Genomic DNA, 26949 nt, shown 5'->3' with positions numbered 1-26949 from the left:
TCCACCTAGGTGGCTTTTCTGGGCTCCTCCAAACATAAAGGACGCGGGTTTATCGTTACTGTTGTAGATAATGAACCTGGCAACGAGTCCAATCAGACTCAGCCAGGTGAGGCTGCGTCACCAAGCCGTCATCCCCACTCTCACATACCCAACACCAAAGTCCCCACACCCCCTAGAAGTACACGCCAACCCACCCTCCCCCCTCCATCCTGGAGACCGGAGGCCTGGGATGCTGCCTTGCCTGGCTGACGTGGCAGTGGCAAGGCTGTCTGGACGGGGCTGCTGAGGTTGGGATTCAGCTGGGCTGTGGTGGTAGCTCCTCAGAGGGCCGGAAACAGCCCATGGAAGGGCCACCCTCTCCAGGGCCGACAGAGCCTTCCCCCTTCTCCCTCATGGAGCATGGGGCCTTTTCCTCCTGTGCTGGCTGGCTGGGCGTGGGCCGCTACGGGCTGAGTGTAGGGGTGACTGGCTGCAGACCGCTACCTGTGGTGGTTGCTGGGCTGCCTCCTCTGCCCTCGGCTGGGCTCCACCACATTGTTGGGGAAAGGGCTGGTGCTGGCTGTCCATCACCGCTGCTGGTGGCCAGTGTGTACCCTGACCACCCTTCTGGGTCCCCAGTGGTCTGGAGAGGCCCCACATTGGGCGCCAGTGTAGCAAATGTTACTCCACTCCACCAAGGTTACTTTAACTGGGCTCCTCCAAACATAAAGGATGCAGGGTGGTGGTGTTAAAGGTGGCATATTAAACCACCAGGTGTGAGTGTGATCAGCCATTACAAGCCGTTTTCAAAATCTGCCTCTTCTGATATCACAACGTCACATTCACACCTGGTGGTATAATATGTCACCTTTAAATCCGGTTTATTGTTACAGTTGTAGATAATGAAATGGAGGGTGCTCCGCTGCCATGAAGGAGATCTCCCTGAGTGTGTGGTGATGGCTGGTTCAACCTGTGTACACTGATTACTCAATGTGCAACAGGTGTGCAAGCCTCACCCAGCCCCAGAGTCCAGTGGCATGTTCCGATATCCATACTTCCCATACTTACTATAGTTTGTATGCAAACTATAGTAGCATTCCAATATAGTTTGAGCATTCCAATTACGATCTGGGGCGAAAAGAAGTGTACTGAAAGGACCCGGATGGTGTACTCAAAAAGGTCAAAACGCTGAGTGTGGTTCGATGTACACTTTTCGCACTCATCGGCAGCCATCTTGGCTACTTAGCAGAAGAGGCGGAGCCAGGCTGAGCCAACGTCGGCGCATTTTCCACATAGCCTGCATTAATGGAGTCATTTTGTAGTTTTTATAGCTTTTTAGCTTTTTTATAGCTGCTAGGCAAAAAGGGTTCACCGTTCAAAGCGAGATGTTTATGGCGGGTGACGAGCTGCGGCAGCAGTCCCGATCGTAATTTCCGGTAAGTGCACGTGGGAGTATTCGATTTGGAACAACATTGACATCTGAAAATCTGCGCACTTAGTGGGTGCGGATAGTTAGTGTACTACGTTTAAGTGTACTAATGGAAGTATGAATATTGGAAAGCAGCACAGGTCAGCCAGGTGAGGCTGCTTCAACCAGCCACCATCCACAAACACTCTCCGACAGACCTCAACTTCACCAACATATCTGCAATGTTTTTCACCCTGTAGGGTCTACAGGGTACTGCAGGTCATGCAGGGGATTTATTCTTGAAAGAGACAAATCTACAATAATAGAAATAAATAATTTTCCATATAGTTTTGGTGTTGATTTGGGTTCGCTAAATAAACACACTGGGAGCATAAGTAGTGTTGCTGACTTTTCTTCCAACCGTTTCCCTCTCCCCATTACATACTACAGGGCCTTCTGCAGTAATAGTTGTGTATGAAGGGGGTGCTGGAACTCTTTGCTCAGCTGTGCTACTTATCTTTTTCTATGCTATTTGCATATAAGGAGGAAAGGTCTTGATGAAAATTGAGTTTTACAACTAAGGTCAAAGGTTGGGAACCCCTGCCCTCAGTGCCCTGTGATACTGTGTTGCACTGGCAGGATAGTTCAGTGGCTATTGTCTTCAATAGGGTTCGATCCCCAATGTTCACAGTGGCAGTGGCACAGTGGCCTTTGGCAGTTAGTAGGCATCTTGGGCAAAATGCCCCCTAAGACCTAGCTGCTCAATGAGGAATACTGTCCCCTTAAAATCCCCTTCTGTATGCGTCTTTGAAATTTTCTTTTGTGTAATATCTCGGTAACGAAACAGGAAACAAACAGTCCCCCTGCTCTGGTTTCCGGCCCCGGATCTATACCATCTCCCCCAAGAGGCTCTGCCGTAACCTAGTAGGACCAGCCTGGGAACCAGACCAATACATTCGGTCTGCCTCTGAACTCACGGTGAGTCGCTTTCGTATACTTTTCGTATACTATACTTTACTATTCGTATTTCTTACAATTAGTCAAAGAATATCATGCCTGATGTCCATAAATAAGCTGGACTGTTACAGAATGGAATGAGAAATGTTTTTTGAGATGTTCCTGAAAGAGGCACATGTTTAGGCAAGGCAAGGCAATGCAAGGAAAGGCAACTTTATTTAAATGATATAGCACTTTTCATACACGAGGCAGTGCTTCACATAGAAACATTGTCATACAATAAAATAAAATAATAGATAAGTAAAAGAAAACATAGGCAAAGTTAAAAAAAAAATGCATTGTAGAGTAATAATATAAAAATAGATACGTAATAGAAAATAAAGGCAAATTTAAAAAAGCATTTTAGAAAATGCAATGTATTTAAGAGCAGAAAGCTAAAGCAAACATAAAAGTATTAGTCTTCAGTCTTGTTTTAAAAGTGGTCAGAGTTGGGGCAAGGCTTAAGCCTTTCAGTTTAAGCACCAAATACAATTATCTTGGTTATGTCCTCATTTAGTTGAAGGATATTACGGCACATCCAGTCTTTGACTTGCTCAATGCACTGGCACAAGAGATCTATGGGCGATAGTCATTTGGTGATAGCGATACATAGATTTGAGTGTCATCAGCATAGATGGTCAATATTGTCATTGTTTAGCAGAACACCTTGCTTCAGAGTACCTCTTTCATAACGGTGCACTGAACAGGGAACTTACTGTAATTTAGTGACCCCAACTCTTTCACCAGAGCAGGGGAAAACAAGACCTAATGGTGATCAACATATACGTCATACGCCTCTCACTGTGGGTCTTACACTGGTGGCAAGATCAATTCTTATTTTATTATTTTAAAAGCACTTTTCAAAACAGCACAGACGAAAAGATCATGGCAAAGATAAAATGAGGGGAAGAGTGACTTACTAATTGGATAAATATTTATGTCACCTGTATTAACACTTATTTTAATTTAATAAATAAACCTGATTGTACATGTCGAACAAACAAAAGTCTTTATAATAAAAAGATTATGAATTTGTGGAACCATATTTATTTACCACTGGGCTCTTGGTTGGATAAAGCATGTTGGCCTCATTAGTCAAGCTACCTATTGGCTAATGCAAGACACTGACACAATCCAGTTAAGAAATGTTTTTCTCTGAAGTAGCAGCTACTGACGACAGAAACGCATCACAACCTGTGGATTTCGGAGAAGCATGTGCCAAAATTGCAGCGGTGAGTGCATAAGTCCTACTTTTTATTGTTGATGATCTATTAACTGGAATACGTCTGTCTGAGTGATGTCCCTTCAATCATGTAATATATATAAGTCTAGCCTGATTAAACATGCCTTCAAAATGTTTTTTCTGTAATCGCCGACCTAAAACTATATAACCGTCCACTCCACAGACATGAGTAACGTCTTCAGCTTCGGGGACTATTACGAGTATAATGACACCAGTAGCATCATCCCCTACGTGCCGGCCCCCGACACAGAGCCCTGTGATGTTGAGATTTCTCCAACAGTGGCCAGGCTGTTGTGTTTCACATACGTTGTTATTTTCCACATGGCAGTGTCAGGCAACGTGTTGGTAGGGATGGTGATCTGTGTCAATCGGCGTGCACTGACTCCGTCGGACGTGTATCTGTTCCACCTCACCATCGCCGACTTCCTGCTGGCCCTCATGCTGCCCTTCTGGGCCACCAAGGCCGGCCTCCAGACTTGGATTTTCGGGGACTTCATGTGCAAGTTCGTCAGCCTCATCACGGAGGCCAACTTCTACACCAGCATCCTCTTCCTGGTGTGCATCAGCGTCGACCGCTACCTCACCATCGTCTGCGCCGCCAGTACACGCGTATACCGCCAACGCTACTGCAGTCGCTTCGCGTGTGCGTCCATATGGGCCCTGGGTGTGCTGCTGGCCCTGCCCGCGCTCATCAAAGAGGCCCTCGTCCTGTCCCCGGAGAAGGTGGCGTGTGCCGAGCCCCTAGAGGGCAATCTGATCAAGTGGAAGCTCGCCACGCGGGTGCTCCGCCACATAGTGGGCTTCCTGCTGCCGCTGATCGTCATGGTGACGTGCTACAGCATCACCATCGCCAGGCTCCTGCGCACTCGTAGCTTCAAGAAGCACCGGGCCATGCGGGTGATCATGGCGGTGGTGGCGGCCTTCCTGCTGTGCTGGATGCCATACCACCTGGCGGTGATCACCGACACCCTGATGCGGATGGGCCTGCTGGAGTACGACTGCGCGGCCAGGAAGGCGGCGGACACGGCGGAACTGGTCACACACTCGCTGGCTCTGGCCCACTGCTGCATCAACCCCGTGTTGTACGCCATCGTTGGGGAGAAGTTCTGGGGCAACCTGGCCAAGATCAGGATCCACCGAGACGTGATGGTCTCAAGGTCCAGATACAGCAGGTCCACGTCTCAGACGTCCGAAGGGAACGGGCCGGTTTTCTGAAATGACCCATGCCGAAACCCGTCCATGCGAGAGGGAACCGTCCCCCTAACGGCCTGTTGTGCAATTTAAGATAGGTGCCTGCTGGTTCACACCAGCAGGCACCTATCTTACATTTTCAAAACGCGTGTTGTGAAATGGGTCCCAAAAACTACACATGGAAAACTCCACATCCCAGGTTCTGGGATGTGGAGTTTTCACGGCAGACCTCCAGCAACCTAGAGCGACATTTTCAGGTCCCTTGACCATAGATGGGGTGCAGGCAGCGCGCTCACGACAGCTTATTCTCTGTCTATGAACCAGCAGGCACCTATCTTAAATATCACAACACGTGTTGTGAAAAAAATCACAATCTGCAACTTTCCACGAAAAAAGGGCTGACCATTGACGGAATTCTCCCTAACCGTCCAATGGAGAACGCAAATCCCAGACCAATGGCGGCAATGGTCCAAGTTTCCGTTATTTATTGACGGAAACTGAGTTGATGTCAAAGGCTGCCATTTATTCCACAACATGGCAGCGGTAGCCTACTCTCTTGTATTGAAAAATAGCCAAGTGTGACGGTTCTCCTTTAACAAACCATTTATGCACATTCAAGCTTTCATATTGACCTTTAGAAGACAATAACTAAACAGTTCGTCCTTACCACATATAATTGTTGTAAGTCTACATTACCGCAACAGTGTGGTCTTAAACGAGGTCTGTGACCCCTAGAACTAGGCGGCCTTAGAAATACCATTTTATTATGTGCATCTAATATACTTTTTTGGGGTGGTAATAAAGCAATTCAATCACATTTTCTAGTTACAACTTAATGCAGAAACTAATTCTCCCCAGGAATAGACAAGCTATTTGCCTCTCACCAGGGTCAGTCCTCCCATTGAGATATGCTGATGAATCTAAGTAAAACATACAATAAATAAATGAATTGTACATAACATAACCTATAAATGTATTGTTGAACATAAGTAAATATAATGTTCAGTGCCAAAGTTTGAGCCTGACACATTGATTTAAATGTTTTATTTGTCTTATAATTAAGCTTCAAAGCTGGATACATTAATAGATAAGGAATTATGGCTTTATATATATATTGTATAGGCCCATTAGCCCTGTTACGCTTCTCACTCCACCAAGAGGTCCCCAGGGGGAAAAGGTTGAAGACCTCTGAAAAATAATGATCAAAAGGTTGCTTACTTTTTAATGAATTAAACAGTGCCCTGATAAATGTGAACCATGTGTTCAAAACAGAAGTGTGTAGTTTGTTTAAGTTGAATGGTATTTGCTTGAATGTTATTTGCTTGCTGTAAAGCCTAATTCTGTTTTGCTTTGTGCGTTAATTGCATCAGCTGCCACTGCTCATCAAATAAAGCAGACTTCAAATCTCCACTGATTATTTCCTTTTCACACAGAATCCCGTTGAGCTATGTGGCTGTTCATGAAGTGAAACACTGCCATCCATTGGTTTAAAGATTATTTAAAGATTAAGATTAAAGATTTTATTAGGTTGGCCTATCAACGAAAACTGTTTTTTCACTTTATATGGCGCTTTCTTGAATATTTATGTAAAACTCTGTGGGTTGACACAAAAGGAAATAGGGTTTATGTGATTAGATTCGGTCCTTGACGTAAAAGAGCTAGTGAACCCAAAACCGTTGTATTTTTGTTTTTAAACGTGGTAATATGCCATATTATCGTCAACATAGTGACGCAATTTTGTCAGTGTTACTAGAAAAAATAAGAATAAAATAAGCAACCATTTCATGTTAATAAAATCCCCCATATATCCATATATCCCCCTCAATATTTGATATATTATTTCCATTCACCCAAACATTTTAATTAAGTGTTTGTCCTCCTGATGTTTTTTAAATTGCATGTTCCCTCTGACTCAAGGGATATGTTCACTTTTCCCAAATATTGTTGGCCCTACTTTGTCTTCTTATCGTAAAAAGCGACTTTATTGACTGATTGATCTTATATATGTATTTGGGCCAAACTTCCTTGAAACATTTTACGAGGGGTGCATCAAACCGAAGCCTTGCAGGCTCTATGAGGTCACTGAGGTCAGGACCATTTTCGAGGCTAAAGCTAAAAATAAAATAGGAAACTATATACAATTGTATAAAAATCAGAGGTAGAGAAATTCTCTGAGTGCATGCCTATACTCGGTCTAGACTTTACTTTGTGTGCACCGTGTGTGACATCTAGTGGTGCCTGCCGGCCTGCCATCCAAGTACCCCCCGCCCACACACACAAAAAAAAGAACTGAAGTCAATTGCCTTCTTTCAAAAAAAGCATAAGTGACTGAATGCCTCAGCCTCAGTATACTTTGTGTTGTCTGTATTGATCTGAGTGAAATAACTATGTTATTAATTGTTTTTATTAGGGAGAAATGATTCACTAGCAATGATCGCTAAAGTCATTCAGTGGCATCTAAAGTCTTTACACTGCATGTGCATTAAGCATAGGCCTTCTTCTATAGCCAGTGGCGGTCTTACCATAGAGGCATGGGTAGGCGGCTGCTTGGGGCCCCCATAGTAGTAAAATAAAAATAAAAAAATTTAAGTACACAAACATAGACGAAACAAGATGATAAAATAAAGGGTTAGGAAAAGGGTTAGGAAATAAAGTTACCCAAGCGGCTCAAATAAAAGAAAAAAGCGAAAAGACACCGATAAGTATTTGGCAACGCTGCCAAAGATGACACACTTTTTTATGGCTATTGTTGGATATACAGACAGGAACAACAACGTCCAAAGCGTTGAAAATGCCGCTACAGCAGCAGCAGCTAGCTGCGAAGTGGGGCTAGGTGAAGACCTGTGAGAAGACGTCAATAAGTAGGACTCTGTGTCAGAAGCGTGTGATGTGGATAACAATCTATATTCTCTCTCTCTCTTTTTCTTTTATATATATATATATATATATATATAGTTTGTTTGAAATGTTCAATCTCAAGTGCAATGCAAATTGCAACCTCACACATACAACGTCAATTATTCCTCTTGGCAATATTTGCTAAGTATATGGCTGTTTGTGATATTTTGCTAAGTAGGCCTATATGACGTTTGTGGGGATTTACCATAACTACTGGTCTTGCAGTTATACTGATATTGATTTGATCTTAAAAATAAACAGTGCTGGCATTTTGGCAAAGACAGGTGTTATCTGTATTATTATTACTTCCGTGTGGATTAGCTTTACCTGCCTATCCACCATTCAGTCGGTACATTTTTTTTCTCTGTTCTCTTTTATAGATCGGATGAGGTGGGCCCCATACATAATTATCTTCACCTTGGGCCCCCAATTTGCTAAATCCGCCACTGTCTATAGCCTACACCCATTTATTAGCAATAAGTGCAATACATATTTTTTATAGACCTAGTCTACTTTATAAACTATATTGAATCAATCTAACAAAGCAGAGGTTAGCAGGTGATTTCCCCCATGGGTTCAAACGCTGGCGGTGGGCCTGAGGCTGGAGGTCTGCAGTGAAAACTACACATCCCAGAAACCCCCGCGAAGGGGGGAATGTCGGGACCGACATTCTGAGGTCCCGTAACCATAGATGGCGAACAGGCAGCGCGCTTACCACGTCTCGTGAAGGTAATGTTAACGTTCAGCTCGCTCTGTCTTAACCGGTAAAAGTTAAACGGCGTTTTACTAACTACAGTAGAATGCTACGCAAACGAGTATACTGCTAACTATTAAAACAACTCTTAACAACCTCAGCACTCAGTCACGACGTGCTTTGTTGGAAACTCACATATTCAACCTAGTTTCCCCGCATTTTGTTTGGTAAACGACATCCAGCCACAACCTAATCTTATAAATGATGAAATACGTTGTCTCATTGCGTGGGTTTAGCCCTTTTCGAGCTAACTCTGTCTCATAACTGTCTGTCACCGAACAGTCTGGAAGCACTGAGTGCTTCGTACGACACTGTACGTTTGAAACGCTCAGTCGCATTCACACTGCTAACATGTTCATGTAAAACACAACTGTGTTACATGATCTAGCACTGCTGCGTCTGTGTCATGGGATTGTGTCATGTGATTGACGGCAACGTGATATACAATGTTATTTTGCATCGTTCAATAAATAAATATATTTTGTCAGTCTGTTATTTCAAACGTGTGAATATATTATTGACATAATATATTGTGAATTTATTGTGTATATATTGTGTGAATATATATATATATATATATATATATTGTGTGAATATATTATTGACATAACACGTTTTTTCTGTCACAGCTTCACCAAGACCGCTGTCGAGCATTGTTGAAGTGCAGAATGGAGCAAAGGTCGACCTCCTCTGTTACACGTAAACAGCAATAGGTAGCCTTTTAATTCTCAATCCCTCCCAGTCCCTCTCGTTCCTCCGACAGGACCTGACTGCCGATGCACTCACTGTGCAGTCCTCCCCCGAGCTCCGAAACGCTCCATTCCCCTCACGAATCCCATGTGTCATTAAGTTCCTCTTCCAGATACCAGGCAACAAGCTTTACATGCAAAGCCAGCCACCACATGACTCAAACGCAACGCCGCTGTCCAACCCAAACAAGCTGACTCATCTGGATCAACAATGGGGGTGGACGAGGGTCCCGCAGGTGTGGACAGACCGGCAGAAGAATCCGATCTAAAGGAACCGATGGCAGAGGACCCGGGAGGAGAACGTGGGGATGTCAAGGCGGAGACGGTTGCTATGGTTACCGCTGCTGGTTCTGAAGAGCTGACCGGCCACGCGACGCAGACGCAGACGCAGACGGAGATGGAGGCAGCCCCCCGCTCGTGGAAGTGGTCGGTGATATACCTGTGCATCTACGGCTTCATGTCGGCCATCAAACCCGGAGAGCCGTTCATCACCCCCTACCTCCTCAGCACTGAGAAGAACTTCACCAGGGAGCAGGTCTGTCTGTCTGTCTGTCCGTCCATCCATCTCTCTTTCTGTCCGTCTGTCTGTCTGTCCGTCCATCCATCTCTATTTCTGTCTGTCTGTCTGTCTGTCTGTCTGTCTGTCTGTCTGTCTGTCTGTCTGTTTGTCTCTTTCTGTCTCTTTCTCTTCCTCTCTTCTTGTTCTGTCTGTCTGTCTGTTTGTCTCTTTCTGTCTCTTTCTCTTCCTCTCTTCTTGTTCTGTCTGTCTGTCTGTCTGTTTGTCTCTTTCTGTCTCTTTCTCTTCCTCTCTTGTTCTGTCTATCTGTCTGTCTGTCTGTCCGTCCATCCATCTCTATTTCTGTCTGTCTGTCTGTGTGAGATGCTTCTAGTTGAGGATATTCCAATACAGCCCATCTGCTAATTTGTACGTCATCTTCACTTTATAAATGTCTCCAGATGTCACTGAATTGGTAACTTTCGGTAACTATTTGACTGAGAAGCATAAATTAAACTTGCCTTGAAGGATTTAGCATATACTGTTTAGCTTATTTGGCTCAATATCCACTCACTACCTATCAAAGTGTTTTAAATGGATTGCTCACTAGTCAACAGAGGGCCATTACATCTTAGTCCCTCTTTGAATGTATGTGATGGTGGGTGAGTGGATTTTAAGCCAAATGGGTGAAATGCTGCTTTCAATTAGAATTTGTGTCATTTACAAAGGAGTGATTGGACTTATGTACTCCATTTATTCTTGGACTGAAGGCAGAAAACTAATTTGCCAGTGGATTAATAAACCAGTCACCCGCTGCTAGGGTGACTGGTCAGTTCAAGGTTCACATTCCTGTCTAATGTGGTAACAGGTCTTATATAACGTTAAGACAATGAAGTAGCCGTCGTCTTGTTGCACATTCACTGCATTGTGAGAGAATGGATTGTAACCCATTCATGGTTATCAGTGTTTCCCATATATAGACCAGTGTGTGGCGCAGCGCCACAGATTCAACAACGAGCGCCACAAATTGATTCCGCTTTTTTTTTTGTAATGCGATATATACGCCTATAACTTATGGGTTGTGTTGCACTCCATAACAGCGAGCTTACAGAGAAGAAGTGGGTCATTGTGCCTACTGATTTGCAACATGACAGACAGTTTATTACATCACATTGTTGGACCCAAAACCCCTCTGTGACCCATCGTAAAAACAGAACCCAGAACTTTCTCCCATATTTTGTTCATCGTCTTGAATTGCGTCACAAGCAGGGTTTCCATTGCCTTTCATGGCTGACCTCCGTCGATGTGTGCATGAATGGGGGAATGTTAGGCGATATTGTAAAGCGCTTTGAGTGACTGCTGGTTAGAAAAGCACTGTATAAATGCAGTCATTTTACCATGACGTGACTCTGGGCCCTCCCACCAGGTGACCAATGAGATCAACCCAGTGCTGACCTACTCCTACATGGCGGTGCTGGTGCCGGTGCTGCTGCTGACGGACTTCCTGCGCTACAAGCCGGTGCTGGTGGTGCAGGGCCTCAGCCAGGTGGCCATCTGGCTGCTGCTGCTGCTCGGCTCCTCGCTGCCGCACATGCAGCTCATGGAGTTCTTCTACGGCGTGACCATGGCGGCGCGTGTGGCCTACTCCTCCTACATCTTCTCGCTGGTCACGCCCGGCCTGTACCAGCGTGTGGCCAGCTACTCGCGCACCGCCGTGCTGATGGGCGTGTTCTTCAGCTCGGTGCTGGGCCAGCTGTGCATGTCGCTGGGCGACATGAGCTACGCCACGCTGAGCGGCATCTCGCTGGGCTTCGTGTCGCTGGGCCTGCTGCTCTCGTTCTGCCTGCCCTGGCCCAAGCGCTCCATGTTCTTCAACCGCACGCACCAGCAGCAGCTGAGGGAGCTTGCGGAGGGGGACGCCGCCGCCGCCACCAAGGCGGAGCGGGACCCGATGAACCCTACTGGGGGCAAGCGGCCGCCCTGGCGCTGGTGCACCCTGTCTTGGCGGCGGTCTGTGTTTGTGCAGATGCTGGGGGAGGTGTGGGGCGTGGTGAGGGTGCCCAACCTGAGGCTGTGGTGCCTGTGGTGGGTGTTCAACTCCACCGGGTACTACCTGGTGCTGTTCTACGTGCACATCCTGTGGAACAAGGTGTACCCGGCCACGGAGAACAAGCACGTGTACAATGGGGGCGTGGAGGCCGTGTCCGTCCTACTGGGTGAGTGGGAGCAGAGCACCGCCGCACTGGTTTAATTAATTGTCATCATGGGAATGTGTTTGTTTTGAATTCACCTCTTTGAAATTCAAATTTAAAATTTCAAGTTGTTTCAAAAACTGAATTTTATTCCATCCAAGTGCAGATATTCAACATACGAAGTTTCAAGTGGTCAAAATATGAATCAGTAAGTTCATAAAAATTCTAAAAGTAAAATAAAAGTGATTTACAAATTCAAACCGAAGCAGCACTGTGTTCCAAGGACAGGCCTAAGTAATAGAGACTGAACGCAACCAATCCGATTGCTGTCCTCGGTCTGAGAGCACGTCTGTCGTCATGAAGGGGAAAGAAATAAAACTGCCCCCCACATCCACACTGTTGGATGAGGGGTGGATGTTGGTTTCTACAAAGCTTGATCTGTTTTTGTTCCATGTACCGGGAATGCCTTGTTAGGGAGGGCAGGTTGGTCCGCTGCCTACCTTTAGTCCCCCATGAGCAATGCCCCCTAACCCCTACCTGCTCATTAATGACAAAATAATACGAAAACCTCTTTGAAATTCACATGTACAATGACATTCATCGTCAGCTAAATGACAAAATCATAACATTTTCAAAGCTTCAAGAACTCACTGGTTGAACTTCCTGTGGTTTTTTTCTCATCCAGGTGCGATCACCTCCTTCCTGGCGGGTTTGGTGAAGATCCGCTGGAACCTGTGGTCGGAGCTGCTGATCGGGGTGATCACTGCCCTGCAGGCGGGCCTCCTGCTCCTCATGGGCCTCACTGACAACATCTGGGTGTGCTACGTGGCCTACACCCTCTTCAGGGGCTTCTACCAGTTCCTGGTGCCCATCGCAATGTGAGTCCCTTGGCTTTGTAGCTGTTGGGGGTCATCGCCACCTGGGAGCCATCTTGGTTCTAAACGCTAGCTACAGTTCAGGAGATTTGACCATGGGCAGGCCCAAGAAAAAGTAGAGAATTTAAACTTATTTAAAGTTGTTTTTCTAAGCAAGCACAAATTGGGGTCCACTTCTCATGGAAGATATCCATGGAAAGTTCAGCATTTGAATGAAATTCTTGATATATATTTATTGAATACCATTATTTGATTATACCAAATTACTATTAAACACCAAAAATCCTCCCTCGGGCATGGCTAAAAGCGCAATAGGTGGCAAGTAGGCAAACATGAAACCAATGAGTAAGTCATCCTAACAACACGGTGTTGTGGACTTGCAATAGTTTCCAGATCGCCTCGTCCCTCACTAAGGAGTTGTGCGCATTGGTGTTCGGGATCAACACCTTCCTGGGGACCATCGTGAAGACCATCATCACCCTCATTGTGGCCGACAAGAGGGGCCTGGGACTAGACGTCCATGCCCAGGTAAGGCGGTCACTGGACCATCCTTCAGGTGGAGGCGGTGTATGGTCCTTATCTAGGTCCTTTGACGTTAAAGGTGGTCATTCGTGTTAATGCGTCGATAAAATAGTTACAAATCAAGGAGCAGAATGGGACTGGACACGTACGAGGCCATTTCCATTCATAGATCAAAGCGACATCCATTTTTATCGCACCACGTCGTTTTGGGAAGGCTCTAGCCCAAGAATAAATCTGTTGAACCAATGAAAATCAGGTATCTTTGTCATAGTCGCCGTAGTCTCTGTACATATTGTGGCGAATGGCGGAGCTAATCCCATATCTACGATTCTCAAAACCCAGTCTTCCTTACTGCATCCATAGTGGTGAACTACAGTCATAGACCTATAATTATTGCTTTGTGTTGCATGCGTTGATCATTCATATAGTAGAACATACTGTATATAGGTTTCTTTTGAGAAGATAACGGTGTTCAGATTAGGACTACTTTAAATTACTGAAAGGCCGAAAAAACGAACGTCTCCAAAACATGCATGCATTAAAGACTGCAGCAAATACACAAACACACACTCGCTTATCATAATCCCCCTCATTCGCAAACTGCCATTCGCTACACTAATTCATTGATTCAACTGAAACTCCATTATAACTAGACTATAACTCCTGCTGTAAAAGGACCTTTCTCCACATGGCACCTTCTCGGGTCTAAATGCCAGCTGGGTGGGGGAACTGAATGCGGAACCAAGCTTTCCTGCGAATAAGGCCCATAGCCCATTTAATCACAGCATCTTCCTTAAAGAAATCACAACATCTAGAAAAGTTGGAACAATTGGTCCACTGTCTGTAGTCACAGACTCATTTAGTGTCTGAATCTAATGTGGTGTTTGGTCGTTTCAGGGGAACAGAAAAACAACAGTAGTGGAGACTGGAGACAACATTTTCATTTAGATCAGTTTTGGTTCTTTGATCTAACTAGCAAACGATGCAATAGTTCTGATTCTACTGAATAATTTGTGTTTGTAAGTTATTAGTCTACTAAACCGTGATGGTATGTTAATGTTGTTCCATCGTGTAAACTGCAACTGCACTTCAGACGGTTAAACTCATCGTGTCTAAACATTTGTATTTATATTTCCTTCCCCCCACAGTTCCTTGTCTACTTCTTTTACTTTGCACTCCTAACCGTCATCTACATGGTCTGCGCCACTGTGGTAATCACCCGTCACTATAGGCGCCAGTCGGGGGGCGGGTCCAGCGCCCTAGCCACGCCCACCGAACTGAGCCCAACAGCTGCGGTGGAATCTCACTCAGATGCAGAGCCACATTCAAACGGCAAGCCTGCGTCAGCATAAAAACCCACTGGCCACAAGACGCCTTCTCTCTGAACTCTCAAAAGGTGGCTGTAGGGTAGGGGTCGCACAAAACATGCAACCACTACTCAAAATACTCTAAGCCCCTTACCCCATTCCGTACGGACCAGTGGTGCCTATTTAGAGCTCCCAGCACCTCGCATCACAGATGTCGATGCACCTCTTGTGGCCTCCTGATACCGTGGGTAAACATGTCTGTTGAACCCCCCCCCCAAACAGACCAGAGTGTGACTACGAGTGTTTCCTATGTGCCTTGTCTCACCTCCCGTGATGTCGTCACTGCGGGTGTGCTGCCTACTTTAAGTGGGTTGGGACTTGCCTTGGACAGTGGGACCAGCTACCGGAATCTACTGTATTGTTCAGTTCTAGTCTAAATCATTTTGTCATAAAAAAAACTGTATTATATCACAAGGCCGTTGTGAATTGACTTTAGCGATTTTTTGAAAACGGTAATGATTTATTCCTTTTGAAACTGAATGAGCTAACTGATGCCAAGTACTCTAGTATGATGTAAGAAATCTTCCTCCTGAAATGGTCTTAGTGGGCTCTGGTTTATTATTTTTGTGAAGATTGCACTGGAGATTTAACCTGGTCTCACGAGGCTACTGGAGATTTAGAGTAGCTCTCTCTCTGATTGTCCGTCTCCATATGCTGTAGATGTCCGAACTCTGGCGGTCTGCGAATCAGCCCCGTGTTCGGACAAGGGGCCATGAATGCAATCTGGTGGAGTGTGATTTTCTTTTTTTGTATTCATTTAGGAAGTACGATGCAGAAGTCTTAGACTAATTAGTACTGTTTTACACTAGGTCATTTTACGCAGTGTATATGGGAATATATATTTGATATACTTGATAGATATTTATCTATCCCGTCCTTGACCGAATGACTAGAGGTCGGCATTGGACAACAGGAAAGCTTAAGCAAAGTAGAGTCTAGGGATGTAATAATAAATGTGCATTATTCAGTTTACTAGTACTGAAGACATTGTACACATGCTATTTGGGTCAATGGCACTATAAGTTTATTAATTATACTTTCACTCTGGTCTGATGGAGTGGCGAGTGTCCATTGGCAAAAATGAACATTTGGGACGAAATTGGTTGGCAAAGGTGAATTAGTGCCAAATACAAGTAGTTGTATCAAGTGCTGTTTCTGTAGGAATGATGATGCATGTGGTCGCCTTATATTCCCTGATGCCGTGTCCGTAGTGTACATGAAAAAAATATCAACTGCCTTTTTTTTTCCAATAGTTTTTTACACAAACCACATTCATTTGTGAGTAAATCCAGTCAGACGGGCACCGTTTTGTTGAGTTTGCTACAAATCATGCTGTGTTTCTGTAATTTTAAGAATTGGTTTGTAGGTTTGCTGAACGCTGAACATGAATCTGAAGCCCTTACTTTTAATCAGTTCAGTTGATAAAGTTGAACCCTGGTGAAATGCTGTAAAAGGACTAGGAGAATACTTGACTATCTTAACTTTAGTAATTTGTTAAATTCTACTACTAATTCTACTCTAATTCTACTTGAATATTAAAAAAAATTTAGTGAGGAAGAGATTCTGTGATTCTTTATTGTTGTCAATGACTTTGTTGTGATCTTATAACTTCCCTTGACCATCTGACCCCCCCCCCCCCTCACCCTTACTTTATGATCAGTCACAACTATAAAAACCTTAATATAATTTGAATTATCGCTAGGATGTTCTGGATGAATCCCTACGTTACTAGGTGCAATGCCTTCTGTCTGCAAACCACTTGTAGTCATCCTTTAGCATGATGCCTCCCCTTTCCTGCTCCTTAACCTGTCTTTGTATGTATCGTACATTGTGTGGATTGAAAGTGTCTGCAGAATCACCGACCCACAAGACAAAGTGGACCACGTTCTCGTTTTGCTCATGCCCGCAGCAACCTTGCCGCTAACATTTTATTTTTTCAACTGCAATTCAAAAAGAAACAGACAAGGCAATTTGTACAGTGCACAGACAAACAAGGTTAACGTTAGTCGCTTAATTGATATCAGCCTTTTCCTGTATGGCACTGCTGAATGAACTATCAAATGATATCCCTGCTGAAATCTGCCCTGAGTGGGCTCGTGTGAAAGGATAACTTTGGGATTTTTTCAGTTGGTCTAGCATTGCGCTAGAGTGCTTCAGCCATTCCAGCCATAGGTGGCGACGATGTAACCCTTAGGGGCAATAGCACCTGACAAAAGTGCTTGTTATTTCCCTTGATGTGCTCAGATTGTAATTGTAAAGTGTGGATAATTATGGAAAGGATTCATATAGTGTGCCTTTTTTTTATTTACCTTTCGCTTGTTCAGGTCTGTTTTTGTTCAAGTCTCGCTCAAGCAGAAGTCTCACTCTGAAATATCATGAGAGTTGGGTTGTTTCAGGAAGAACTGTGGACACCTGAGTGAGAGAGGCAGTGGCGGTTCTAGGGGGGGGGCCAGTGCCCCCGTAACTCGAGTCCGGCCCCCCCTGTGGCCCCCCCGAAAGAGCCAACCCCACCCCCCGTCAACAATCGCGCCCGCAATAGTGCTCGTCCGCGATCCAACCCCCCTCCCCCAGCCCCCCCCGTCAACAATCGTGCCTGCAATAGCGCTCGTCCGCGATCCAACCCCCCCCCCCCCCCTCGTGCCTGCAATAGCGCTCGTCCAGAACCAGTAGCTTAGTGTTATCAAAACGATTTTGGTTGAGGTTGTGCATTTTCTGCAACAGCGAGTTTCAGAGCGAGACATCTCTTTGAGGAGACTTGGTTAGACACGATAACAAACAGACCCAGCTCAATGCTGGACCAGTTTCACAAATGATGTCTGTATTTGTCACTTAGACTCAGAAGGATGGGAAAATAGCGTCTGATAATCTCAAAGTTATCCTTTTAAGCTGTACGCAGGATAATTTTAAAAACATTAGTGGATTGATATTGCATACAAACAGGGGTTAATCAAAAATAAATATCCCTTTTTTTTTTACTTAAAACATTTCAAAATATCTTTAAGGCCGTAGCAGAACTCTTTCTTAAGTGCCATTGGTTACAACAGATTATAAACAGTGTATAAAATAACAATCACAAAATAAATGATTTTTAAAGATGATACAAAAAACATTTGCCATAATCTAAAAGTAAAAATATAGGCAATCATAGAGCATCTTTGGACTGCTTGTCAAGAAATCTTCCCTTCCTCTTTCCACTCGTCCTGGGCTGTTGGTAAATAAGGCCCATAAGAAGATAATTTGACCTGATTATTTGTGTGTTGTCCAGACTTTTATTGTTTACTCAGCTGCAGTAAGCCAAGCTAGCACCAACTGTTGTTCTCTGGGTAAGGCTTATGATCTGACCATCTGGACACAGCGTCGAGGCAGACCTCCCTTGAAGTGGACCATGGTTGCTCATGTCAATATGTTTTTTTTGAGTTAGACACATTTTTTATGAAAACTAAGAACACAAATGAAAATGTGAATTCACACTCCTGGTTATTCTCAATGGATAGCACCATACAAGATAGCAAAACAAAAACAACCTAATATGTACAAAACATACACACTTATTGTGTAAAGAGAGTCGTGTCTTTCTGCATGGTGTGAAACTTCTGAATCATTTTAAGATGATTTTGCAATGTGTATCGTGTGTTTTTTAAGTGTGGGAGCATTGTGTTTGAGAGGGTGTATGTTGTATGGGCATTCTTGCATATGTACATACATGGCTTTGGTGTTGTGTGTCTATGTAGGAATTAAGTTATGGTTCATGTTTCTGTACAGTGTATATTTGTGTGTATGCTTGCATAAATTTGATGGCATGTGTGTATTTGGTGTGTCTGTCGGTGTACTTTTAGGGATTATGACTGTGTATGGTTTGTGTGTATGCATTGTTTATATGTGGGTATGTATGATCGCATGTGCACGATGGAATGACTTTGTGTATTATTGTACCTATCCTACGTCCATGTATGTGTACTTGGTTTTATTAATGTCTGTGTGTGTGTGTATGCCTATTGTATATGTTGTATATGTCACACACACACACGTGTGTGTGTGATTGCATGCGTGTCATGACCGTGTGTAATACTGTCTGAGTGTTTGGTATCGATGTGTGTGTGGCCTATCTCCGGGCCTGGCCCACATAGCTGTTCTCCACACACAGCACCACATAGGAGCTGGAGCAGCTTCTGGGTTCCTCCCTGAGTATCCCCTCCCCTCGGCCCAGCGGGGAGGCCTCGCCCCTCGGGCCCCCGTCGCCCAACCGCCACGTCTCGCAGTAGCTCTCCACCTTCCGCTGCCCCCCGCTGGTGGAGCCGTGCCACAGCATCTTCTCCGGCCTGGGGGAGGGGAGGGGGGTGGGGTTAGAGTTTGCCTCGGCCATCCTGAATATATACGTTTTAATTTTAGAATTTCAAAACAGAATTAAGATTGCCGGAGGCTGACATAGCTTTTATGACGGTTTATGACCTACTGACAGTGATGGCACCTGGTGTATGGATGACCCATAATGAATTTCTACTGACAATTCACCAAAATAATTAACTACAAATGTGGTTTTACTTTGTTCACGATGTGGGAGGTTAGGGTTAGGGTTAGTGTTTATGAAACATGCTTTGCGCTTGTCTTTTTTGTTATTGACGTTGGCCGATGATAGTATATGTATCATCAGCAGTAAATAATTAGAACAATGAGTAACATAAATATCTATAGTAGGCCTGGGCGATATGGCTGAAAGACATATCACAATATAACTTGATCATATTGATCAATATCGATAACTATTGATAATTTTAATGACCTAAAAAGACTAGGAATTACCATGCTGGATTTAAACACTTCTGTTTAACACTTAATATGACCTGCCACTGTTATTCATTGATAAATACTCCAATGTCGATACAACACTGAAGAACACTCAAATATTGTAAATAAGTATGGAACCGTGTTTGTGTAACAAACCCAGCTGCTAGATTCGGCGGTCCAGTCTCTTATCGATATATATTGAACATGTTTTATATTGATGTTGATCAAAAGTCTATCACAATACGATAATTTATTGTTTTATTGCCCAGGCCTAATCTCTAGGATTCCCCCCAGCGTAATTTCAAATTCCAGATTGAATAAGACTAATTTAAAGAGGTTAGGATTTTGATGTTAATTGCTATGTGGAAGTTCGGGTTGTTGGTCAGAGAAAAGTAAGAACTGTGGTTTGCTTTTCAAGTACTGTCACAATCACAACAAGAAGTTGTACTTTGTTATCACCACGGTTTGTGTTTGTGTGTGGTCTGGTACCCCTAGTTGTACGTATGTAATGAATATGACAAAGATAGGAGTGACTGCGGGGTTGCATCGCGAACCACTGACCAGGCTGCATCGGTCAAGATGTCCCTGCCATCGAAGGAGTATATGGGCGCGTCTTTCATCTTGCCCTCGTTGAAGATTGCGTCCCAGCTGTCGAACAGAACCTCATCCTGTAGCAGGAAAGACACCGTCAGTTCACGTGCTTCGGTTACGGTTCATAACCTTTTCCTGGGAAACAAAAAGGGACCCACAACAGAGCCCTGAGGTGCGCCTACCTTGAGGTTGACGATGGGCAGGCGGCCCCGGTCGGTCCTGCGGACGATGCTGTTCAGGTCCTGGAGCTTGGAGGAGAGGAAGGCCCTGAAGGTGCCCTTCATGCCGATGGCCCTGGCCTGGGTGAAGCACTGGTAGTCGGCCCCGCGGATGCCGCGCATGGCGCCTGTCTGAGGGCTGTTCAGGGCGATCAGGTGAAGCTGTGTGCATGAGGGGAAGACGTTATGGCTCTGATCGTCTTCTAGCGTAATGTAAATCACAGGTTTACAGTTTCATTATGCGTATTATCGCAATCACCATTTAGAGGCTGTTCATTACAGCATAATTCAATGTATTAGAATCCTAGGATTAGAATACATTTCTTCAAAAATATGTCTAGTGATATTTTAAAACAAGGCTGTATCATTAAAAACGGGTACTACTATTATATATTTGAAAAAGTTCTTATGTAATACTTTACTCCTTTATAATACTGTACTAAATACTAGGCTGACGTTAACAAGCCCGGATGACTTCAAACCTAATCCTTGCTGTCAACAGATCAGCAGAACAGAAAGTATCCCTGAACCCCCTGCTCCTCTCTCACCCCGGGACCAAAGGTGTGGTGGTGTTTGGGAACCACGGGCTCCAGGGAGCTGGGCCTTCTCTGCGGGGTGACCGGATGTCGGCCGTCCGGGTACGCCGGGTGCTCCAGTGCTGGGTGGAGCGAAACCCGACTGTCGGGCACGTTGAGCCGGTCAGAGAAGCTCGGGTAGCGCGGATCGGTGGGGGCCGGGTAGCGCGGGTCCGGCTGGGATGGGTACCGAGGGTCTGGGTGGGACGGGTGGTGGCCCTCCGGTTGAGATGGGTGCCTGTGATCGGGGTGATGGGGGTCAGGTTGAGATGGGTGACTGTGATCGGGGTGATGGGGGTCAGGTTGAGATGGGTGCCTGTGATCGGGGTGATGGGGGTCAGGTTGAGATGGGTGCCTGTGATCGGGGTGATGGGGGTCAGGTTGAGATGGGTGCCTGTGATCGGGGTGATGGGGGTCAGGTTGAGATGGGTGCCTGTGATCGGGGTGATGGGGGTCAGGTTGAGATGGGTGCCTGTGATCGGGGTGATGGGGGTCAGGTTGAGATGGGTGCCTGTGATCGGGGTGATGGGGGTCAGGTTGGGATGAATGCCTGCTATCGGGGTGGTGGTGGTCTGGCTGCGCCGGCTGCCTGTGGTCTGGGTGATGGGGGTGGTGGTGGTCCGGTTGAGGGGGGTGGCGGTGGTCTGGTTGAGGGGGATACTCAGGCTCCGGCTGCAGGTGCTGCCTGTGGTCCGGGTGATGGGGGTTTTGGTGGTCCGGGTGACGGGGGTGTTGGTGGTCAGGATGCTGCTCCGGGTAGCTGGGGTACTGAGACTCAGGCTGAGTCTCCGGGGGTCCCTGCTGGTTGTCAGTGGTCCCAGTGCCCCTATGGCGGTGGTCTGGAGTGTAGTGGACCACCGGTGGAGGCTCCACTGCAGCCACCTCGTTGCCCTGGAGACGGGGATGTGCAGACGGTAGGGTTACATGGATTTATTTGGGTTTTGACATTGCAGACCTTAATTCTTTATAAATATAGCAAGGATTTAAGTGTATTTCTGGCGAAAATTGAACCCAGTCTTTTTCGGCATGAAGACCCATAAAATAAGCCCTCCAGACACATTTTTTCGTTTATAATCGAGTATAGAGCTTGCCCCAAGTTGCCCGGAGCAATGTAACAGCCCAAATGGCTTCCATGTTATTGGCTAGGGGCACAGCGAATCGTAATTTTTTAACCACTAATATTGGTCAAAATAGTACCAAACCTCTGCAGTAGCATGACTAGGGTCCCTGCACATAAAAAGAAGCATCAACAACTTAGTTAGCATAGCAAGAGTTTATTAAAAAAGACTGTTTTCCAAGTTCCATGTTTCCAGGAAGTCCACATAAGTCGATTACCGGCTACCGTAAATAATATAATAGAGGCGCCAACAAATTGAAAACAAATTGAAAACAGCCAGACTAGGAACCCTAGTCATGCTACTGCAGAGGTTTTGTGCTATTTTGAGTAATATTAGTGGTTAAAAAATTATGATTTGGAAGCGTTCGCTGTGCCCCTAGCCAATAACATGGAAGCCATTTGGGCTGTTACATTGCTCTGGGCAACTTGGGGCAAGCTCTATACTCGATTATCAACCAAAAAAAATGTCTTGAGGGCTTATTTTATGGGTCTTCATGCCAAAAAGACCCTGAGTTCAATTTTCGCCGGAATTACACTTTAAGACCAGAGAACGGTGGTTAACATTTATTTAAGAGGACTTTGAAAGGAAGAGGTTTTCACAGGCAGTGACATAAGCAGTTTTTGTTTTTTCTTTGTTAAGAGCATTTGATTTATTGAACACTGTGGAGATGTAAAGAGATCTAACCCTTTGTACAAATACAACAAAAAAATCTTCTAAAATAAATTGCCTACTCTAGCTTTAATACATCTTACAGCAGGCAAATAAAAAGCAAAGACAGAGACTCACGTCGTCGTTGGGCAGAGCGATGTAGCCCCCAAGCTACAGAAAACAAACAAACACATTTCAACTATCATGTAAACAGTTTTGAAATATCTTTTCCGTATTCCATATTTTCTCCATTATTAGTGCGTTTGCCGTTAGTCAGTGTTCAGGTCAGATAGGGGGGCTCTGGTACCTGGACTTGGCGGACCCCGTCTTGTACCCTCAGGTAGAGGTCTGTCTGGTCCAGCAGGTAGACCAGGGTGCCCTCCGCCTGCCGCCTGGCCGTGGACCGCATGGTGTCGAAGGAGCGCAGCACCATCACCTACACACACAAAAACGCACACACACACACACACACACACACACACAGGTGCGTACACACACACAGATCCAAGGGGTCAGTGAGTTTCGGTAATGTCCGGGAATTTTTCAAAGCAAATTCCAGACATTGAACAAAAGAGAAACTGCTCGATTCCTAAAGAATATCATGACAAATGTCAAAATATGTTAACATTATTAATATGTTGGGTCAAGTTAAGAATTTCAGAGGTCTGAATTTCCCAATGGACAGAGAGTGGACCCTGCGTATAGCCAAGAGCGCAGGACATTGTCGGGGTGTACTATTCTCAGCCGAAAGGGTGTGGGTTCGATCCCCAACGTCTGCAAGCTACGTGACTGCATCCTGGAGCAGGGAGCCCAACGTCCACCTGTTCCTACGGATCTGCATCCGTAGGAACAGCCTGCATCAGTTATGTGACCCTGATTTTAATGTGGCGTCTGTTGAACAGACAGACGGCTTCACATCTCACTCACCCCTGAGGATGGTCCGGGTGTTCCGGGCATTCCGGGGGGCCCCGGGGGTCCTGGAATACTGATCACTGAGGGGTCAAAGGTCAAGAAGAGCCAAACATCAGACAGTGGATGGGAATGTAGTGAATGATGGTGACTAGTGGACTTGGACAGGTACCACTGGTACAGGGTACACTGGTACCTCTAAACACATGACTGATAATAAATACTAACAATAACCCCAACATGTGACTAGGGTTATTGTTATGTATGCAATGGACAGTTGCATTGGTATTCCCATGCCTTAGGGGGCACTTTATGGTGCCTGTTGAGTATAACTTGTAACATCGTTCTGGTGCTAGTAAATCAGAGTTCAAATGGATATCATCGTCTCAACAAAAATATCAAACAAAATATTAATTGGCGATGAGGATGGGATCCGAACCCATGCATGCAAAGGTGGTTCGATCTTGTACTCTTGTGTATTTTACGATACTTTTCTTTTTTTATAGGGACATTATCTTTAATTGTTAGAATCTTTTCAATATTGCATATTTTCTTAATATGTATATGTTTGCCTAGACACCTGACCACAACCAAGTCATATTGGATTGGAAGGACAAGGACACCACCTTAACCCCCCCACCCAGCAGACCCCTGGTGGTGTTAACTCACTCTGAGACCCCCTGTACGCTCCAGGTAGGGATGCACCGGGGGGTCCAGGGGCTCCTGGGGGCCCTGGGGTCCCTTGCCGCCCTTCGTAACCTCTTCCTGGGGCACCAGGCGGGCCCTGGGGCCCCGGCGGCCCCACCACAGATTCACCCTTCATAGGAATACACAAGTGTTAAAATAAAGTGTTCATACGCATGCTGGAAGAATCACAATCTGCCACAACAAGTATGGTTACATTATTGTTACAGTATTGGTGAATATTGGTACAGTACTGGTGGTGATATATCGGTAAGTATTATTACAGTATTGGTGATGTATCGGTAAGTATTGTTACAGTATTGGTGATGTATCGTAAGTATTGTTACAGTATTGGTGATGTATCGTAAGTATTGGTACAGTATGGGTGAGTATTGTTAAAGTATTGTTACAGTATTGGTGATATATCGGAGAGTATTGTGAAAGTATCTGTGATTTTACGGTGAGTATTGTGAAAGTATCGTAATGAATCAGTAATATCTGTAATGTATCGGTAAGTATTAAAGTATTGTTACTGTATTGGTGATGTATCGGTGAGTATTGTTAAAGTATTGTTACAGTATTGGTGATATTGGTGAGTATTGGGAAAGTGTCTGATTTTACGGTGAGTAGTGTGAAAGTATTGGTAATGAATCAGTAATATCTGTTAAGTATTGTTAAAGTATTTATATGATATTATTATTATTATATAGTATATTACAAGTATGGTTAAAGTATCAATTTTGTATCAATAATCCCCTTGTTAATTGTTGTTAACCGATGAATGGGTGATGTATCACAGTATGGGTGTTGTAATGTTGACTGATGAATGAGTGATGTATCACAGTGTGGGTGTTGTAATGTTGACTGATGAATGGGTGATGTATCACAGTGTGGGTGTTGTAATGTTTACTGATGAATGGGTGATGTATCACAGTGTGGGTGTTGTAATGTTTACTGATGAATGGGTGATGTATCACAGTATGGGTGTTGTAATGTTTACTGATGAATGGGTGATGTATCACAGTGTGGGTGTTGTAATGTTGACTGAAGAATGGGTGATGTATCACAGTGTGGGTGTTGTAATGTTGACTGAAGAATGGGTGATGTATCATAGTATGGACCTGTGGTAATGTTAACTGATGAATGGGTGATGTATCACAGTGTGGGTGTTGTCAGGGCGTACCGGGGGTCCAGGGGCCCCTCCAGCGGTGCCATAACGCGGGTCATAGTGCCCACCGCCCGGCTCTCCCTTTACCCCCTTCACTCCCTCACTGCCGCGCTCGCCCTTCATCTCATTCTGCCAGGAGACAGGAAGTAGGAAAGGTTTGGCAGGATGTACAAATGAGAATGTAGGATTTAAGAAGTGATTTAGCTCAGTGTTCTTAACACATTCTGTCTATTCTGTGAGTAGACAGAAACAATCTAATGATTTAAATCTGGAATTATAATATTATCGTCATATGAATTTAAATCACTTGTTGCTTTTCATTTAGTTCACAAAAAAATTCAAACCAGAACTGTTTTTATGAGCCTCTTTTTGAATAATGGATTTGATGGATTTTGCTTACCTTGAAGGTGTAGATGTCAAAGTCGGAGTTCAAACCTGGAACAGAAAGTTCATTTTTAGATCATTGTTTCACCAACAATATCTTTATAATATAACAAGATTCTGGACAGCGAAACTCCACAAAATGGTGTGATCAGAACTTTGTAAATAACACCTGAACAACACCTGTGCCCTGATAAATATTATTTGAATGCCACTACACTCCATTCCTTTAGGTGACAACCCAGATATTGTGCTGGTATGTTTCCCTTTACAGATTGGGGGCAGTACTGGGTGTAACACCCAACACCTGCAGACTTCCTGCAGTCATCCTAGATAAGATAACACTGACACCCAGATGCCTCACCCCTAACATCCAGATGCCTCACCCCTAACATCCAGATGTCTCACCCCTAACATCCAGATGCCTCACCTCTAACATCCAGATGCCTCACCCCTAACACCCAGATGCCTCACCCCTAACACCCAGATGCCTCACCCTTAACACCCAGATGCCTCACCTGCTTCACTGCTCAGACATGTGTCCAAACCATTGACTGAATGACTAACTGGTCAAATAGTAAAAGGTGTATGAGTGCTGGATTTGAGCAGAGGGCAGGGCTTTACCTGGCACCCCAGGGATTCCAGGGGTCCCACGATCCCCCTTGTCTCCCTTTGTAGCTGTGGGGCAACAAGAAGTGTTTACACAAAAGTGTCTCTAGTCTCGTACAATGAAGATACTGTGGATAATGTTGTGCCGTCAAAATGAGTCAAATCCCACGTAGAAAACATGACTGTTTTTTCCTCAAAAGGGAGAACTCGTGCTTAAGATAAACAGAAATATAATAAACTGCTGCCCACTAGCTATTAAAGAAAGAAAAAATTAAAACTTATATTAGATCAAATAACGGAAGAAAGAACGATTATTGTACAAAATAAAAATGGGTATAAAAAGGGTATTACCGTAATGATATCTTGAGGAGTCGTCATAACCCTGTAACGACAAGACAAGTCATTTATCTAAAGGTTATTTAGTTATTAGAAGGTAACCCTCATGTATTGATGCATTCCTCGTGGTTTCTGTTCATGCTCGGCTCCATGTGTCGTTCTGTGAGGCCCTAGCTTAATGATACTCACACTAAATCTGTCCGGGGAGCCGCTGCCTCCCGGTTGACCAGGGGGCCCTGGTGGCCCTGGGGGGCCCT

At 44.8% G+C, this 26949-nt stretch overlaps 3 protein-coding genes across 6 annotated transcripts in view; 2 read left to right on the top strand and 1 right to left on the bottom strand.

Moving 5' to 3' along the window:
* Window positions 1-3566: 3566 nt before the first annotated feature.
* On the top strand, window positions 3567-4841 carry cxcr1 (chemokine (C-X-C motif) receptor 1; the record flags this gene model as incomplete). The annotated part of the gene is made up of 2 exons (XM_084488094.1): window positions 3567-3615; window positions 3790-4841. The coding sequence occupies exons 1-2, from the start codon at window positions 3597-3599 to the stop codon at window positions 4839-4841; spliced, it is 1071 nt and encodes a 356-aa protein (XP_084344220.1). The 5' UTR covers window positions 3567-3596.
* A 3537-nt stretch (window positions 4842-8378) lies between these two features.
* Window positions 8379-16186, top strand: slc19a1 (solute carrier family 19 member 1). The gene is made up of 6 exons (XM_084487653.1): window positions 8379-8444; window positions 9099-9753; window positions 11141-11930; window positions 12592-12784; window positions 13168-13309; window positions 14452-16186. Exons 2-6 carry the CDS (start codon window positions 9430-9432, stop codon window positions 14653-14655), a joined length of 1653 nt encoding a protein of 550 aa, XP_084343779.1. The 5' UTR covers window positions 8379-8444; window positions 9099-9429; the 3' UTR covers window positions 14656-16186.
* Window positions 16187-17313: 1127 nt separating this feature from the next.
* The window catches only part of LOC311369659 (uncharacterized protein), a 41010-nt gene continuing 31374 nt past the window's right edge, over window positions 17314-26949 (bottom strand). For all 4 annotated transcript variants that reach the window (XM_084487875.1, XM_084487876.1, XM_084487877.1 and 1 more), the window contains 13 exons: window positions 26882-26947; window positions 26708-26738; window positions 26372-26425; window positions 25767-25801; window positions 25382-25495; window positions 24184-24331; window positions 23533-23597; window positions 22913-23041; window positions 22744-22776; window positions 20813-21730; window positions 20229-20426; window positions 20017-20123; window positions 17314-18989 (listed from right to left, as the gene is read on the bottom strand). In XM_084487875.1, the coding sequence (XP_084344001.1) occupies window positions 18773-18989; window positions 20017-20123; window positions 20229-20426; window positions 20813-21730; window positions 22744-22776; window positions 22913-23041; window positions 23533-23597; window positions 24184-24331; window positions 25382-25495; window positions 25767-25801; window positions 26372-26425; window positions 26708-26738; window positions 26882-26947 (2115 nt within the window). In that variant the 3' untranslated portion in view covers window positions 17314-18772. The remainder of the gene's footprint in view (window positions 18990-20016; window positions 20124-20228; window positions 20427-20812; window positions 21731-22743; window positions 22777-22912; window positions 23042-23532; window positions 23598-24183; window positions 24332-25381; window positions 25496-25766; window positions 25802-26371; window positions 26426-26707; window positions 26739-26881; window positions 26948-26949) is intronic.

The sequence above is a fragment of the Micromesistius poutassou genome, assembly GCF_964030765.1.
Source record: "Micromesistius poutassou genome assembly, chromosome: 24".
Taxonomy (NCBI): domain Eukaryota; kingdom Metazoa; phylum Chordata; class Actinopteri; order Gadiformes; family Gadidae; genus Micromesistius; species Micromesistius poutassou.
This window is presented reverse-complemented; position numbering and strand designations above follow the sequence as displayed.

Coding starts and splice junctions, on each gene's coding strand:
- slc19a1 (XM_084487653.1), top strand. CDS start 9,430: ATGGGGGTGGACGAGGGTCCCGCAGGTGTGGACAGACCGGCAGAAGAA. Junction 11,931..12,591: donor GGCCGTGTCCGTCCTACTGG/GTGAGTGGGAGC, acceptor TTTCTCATCCAG/GTGCGATCACCTCCTTCCTG. Junction 12,785..13,167: donor TTCCTGGTGCCCATCGCAAT/GTGAGTCCCTTG, acceptor GACTTGCAATAG/TTTCCAGATCGCCTCGTCCC.